The sequence below is a fragment of the Montipora capricornis genome, chromosome 2 (assembly GCF_036669925.1).
Source record: "Montipora capricornis isolate CH-2021 chromosome 2, ASM3666992v2, whole genome shotgun sequence".
Classification (NCBI taxonomy): domain Eukaryota; kingdom Metazoa; phylum Cnidaria; class Anthozoa; order Scleractinia; family Acroporidae; genus Montipora; species Montipora capricornis.
Genome location: NC_090884.1, coordinates 64,256,305 through 64,259,011, shown reverse-complemented (window position 1 = coordinate 64,259,011; position 2,707 = coordinate 64,256,305). Strand labels below are relative to the sequence as shown.

The following is a 2,707-nucleotide window of genomic DNA, read 5'->3' as shown; positions in this document are numbered from 1 at the left end:
CTCACTGATTTTCCAAATCCCTTCTTCCATCCAGTATGCGAGCATCCTATTCCTATATTCTCTCGCGTTGGGGTTCCTATTGATGTAACACTTGATAATCAACTTAGTAACCTCCTTTGTCTACTTCGACTTGGCAGTCGCTTGATTACGACCAGGTTTCGGTTGCTCCTCCAGAGGTTCCGTGCCGGGCGAGACACCTTCTTTATTACGCATTCCTCAGATCCACATATGCGTAAGATTCCAAAATGAAAACTCGACCATTTATTAACAGATTCCAAAAATATTCAAGTCATCAAGTCGGGAAAACATCCAGTCGGACAACAAGGGGGCAATAAGGGCGGTTTTCAGGGAACAGAATTTACACCTTCATTAAGCTAGCGAACTCATAATGCACTCGGAATACGAAGGCCCATACCGACTGCTACGAATCTAAAGGGTCCATAAACACCAAAGTCTTAACTTACAAATAATCCTTCAACAAACGATCAGTTCCTCTACTCACGAACACGTGGTACGTGTCCCGGATGTGGACGTAAAATATAGGCATGCAATGAGAGCTACATTCCTGGAAGGCCATTTTCAAGCCGTTTTCTCTATTCATATTGAAACTCATTTCCATCAAAAGATATACCACCTGTGTAGTGGATTTTTTGTGTGCTTTTCTTCGTGGCCACCACCAATAGCCGAGTGGCCGACCAAGGCTCAGGAGTCCCATCTACCCTTTGTCACAGTTGAGGGAAAGGTGAAGAAGACACTTTGTGACGGTTATCAAAATCTGCGTCCTCCAGGCTTGGGGGTTTTGCCCAGGGATAACAACGCTGTCATGTAAAAAACTCTTTGTTACGGAAACAGCAACGTGTAACTTACATGAATCACCTGCGCAAAACGAGCCTCCAGAACCCATGCCATGGGAAGCAGTGAATGCTGAGAGTGAAAATCGAAAATACCAGAAACTCTGCCGGTAACGGGATTCCAATGACTGACAGTGGTCAAAGCCGAAAGGAAGCCACTGTCATGACAACGGGAGCCGTCAGCGCTAAAACGACTTCACTGATTGGCTTTTGGAATGTGCGAACAATTTATGAGCAAGGTAGGATTGCACAGGTAATTGCTGAAATGAAGCGTTACAAACTAGCTATCTTAGGCATAAGTGAGAGTAGATGGACAAGATCTGGGAGAAAGAAGGCAACAACAGGAGAGACAGTTCTCTACTTTGGTAGAGAAGATGATTCACATCATGAGGGGGTTGCAATCATCATCAGGAAAGAAATGGAAAAGTACTTAATGGAATGGAAGCCAGTAAACAGCAGCATTATTGAAGCACGATTAAAGGATAGGCAGGCTAACCTGTCCATCATACAATGTTACGCACCTACTAATGACAGCAACGACAGAGATTAAGAAGCCTTCTATGAGCAGCTCTAAGCGACGCTTGGGAACGTCCATCGTAAGGACCTCCTGCTGGTGATAGGTGACCTTAACGTCCACGTTGGCTCGGAGAACGTGCATTTTGAAAGGGTAATCGGAAGAGAGGGATGTGGAATGCAGAGCGACAATGGAGAGGTTGGTAGAGTGGTGTGCATTCAATAACATGATAGTTGGTGGAACAACTTCGCAATATTCACAAACTCACTTGGACATCCCCAAATGGGCGGGATCAAAACCAAATAGACCATCTTATGGTTAACAGCATGTGGCGCCGCTCCCTTCTTGACGTAAGAGTGAGAAGAGGAGCTGATGCAGGCAGCGATCACCATCTTGTGACTGCAAAGGTGAGACTGAAACTTAGAGCAGCTGGGCCAAATAAACACACCACCCCTAGATATGACATCAGCAGACTACAAGACCCTAGGACAAAAAATGCTTTTGTCTTACAGCTGAGGAACAGGTTCCAAGCCTTGAGTAACATAGACGAGCAAGACAGTGGAAAAAAGTGAGGAACGTCTTTGATGAAGCAAGTAAGACCTGTCTGGTGCAGAAGACTAGAAAAAAGAAAGAATGGATTACACCAGACACTTACAGGCTATCGAGGAGAGGCGCCAGCTGAAGAAGAAGATAAGTGATAGCAGATCAGCCAGACTCCGACTGAGGTACAAGGCGGCATACACAGAAACCAACAGGCGTTTCAAGAGAAAGATCCGAACTTACAAAAAGGGATATATGGAAGAGCTGGCAAAGGAAGCAGAGAAAGCCGCACAAAAGGTAGAGCAGAGAAATGTCTATAAAATCACTAAATTGATCTGTGGAAAATATAGTGTCAGCAGAAATTCCCCCATACGAGACAAACAAGGACAGCTCCTCACATCTGAAAAAGACCAAGAAGCACGTTGGGTAGAACATTTCAAGGAAGTCCTTAATAGACCAGCAGAGGAGGACCCTGATATACCAGAACCTGAGGGGGACCTAAGTGTTGACACTGGACCATCAAAGAAAGGGGAGATCATTGCGGCCATTAATTCTCTAAGAAACCACAAGGCACCCAGCAAAGACTGCCTCAATGCCGAGCTGTTCAAGGCAGATACTGTGACCACCGCAAACATCTTGCAACCACTTTTCAACACCATATGGGACACAAGGAAATCCCTGAAGACTGGAATCAGGGTATCATCATCAAGATACCAAAGGAAGGAGCTCTGTACGGGTCCGCAAATGATCCCAGAACCGCAAATGATCCCCAAACTGTACCGCAAATGATCCCAGGACCGGA

At 45.5% G+C, this 2,707-nt stretch overlaps 1 protein-coding gene across 1 annotated transcript; it reads left to right on the top strand.

Moving 5' to 3' along the window:
* The first annotated feature begins 921 nt into the window (after nt 1-921).
* LOC138037635 (craniofacial development protein 2-like) lies at nt 922-1,401 on the top strand. Its single transcript, XM_068883537.1, has one exon. It carries the CDS (start codon nt 922-924, stop codon nt 1,399-1,401), a length of 480 nt encoding a protein of 159 aa, XP_068739638.1.
* Nucleotides 1,402-2,707: the final 1,306 nt, after the last annotated feature.

Bases quoted from the DNA above. Each gene is read 5' to 3' on its own strand.
- LOC138037635 (XM_068883537.1), top strand. From the start codon at position 922: ATGCTGAGAGTGAAAATCGAAAATACCAGAAACTCTGCCGGTAACGGG.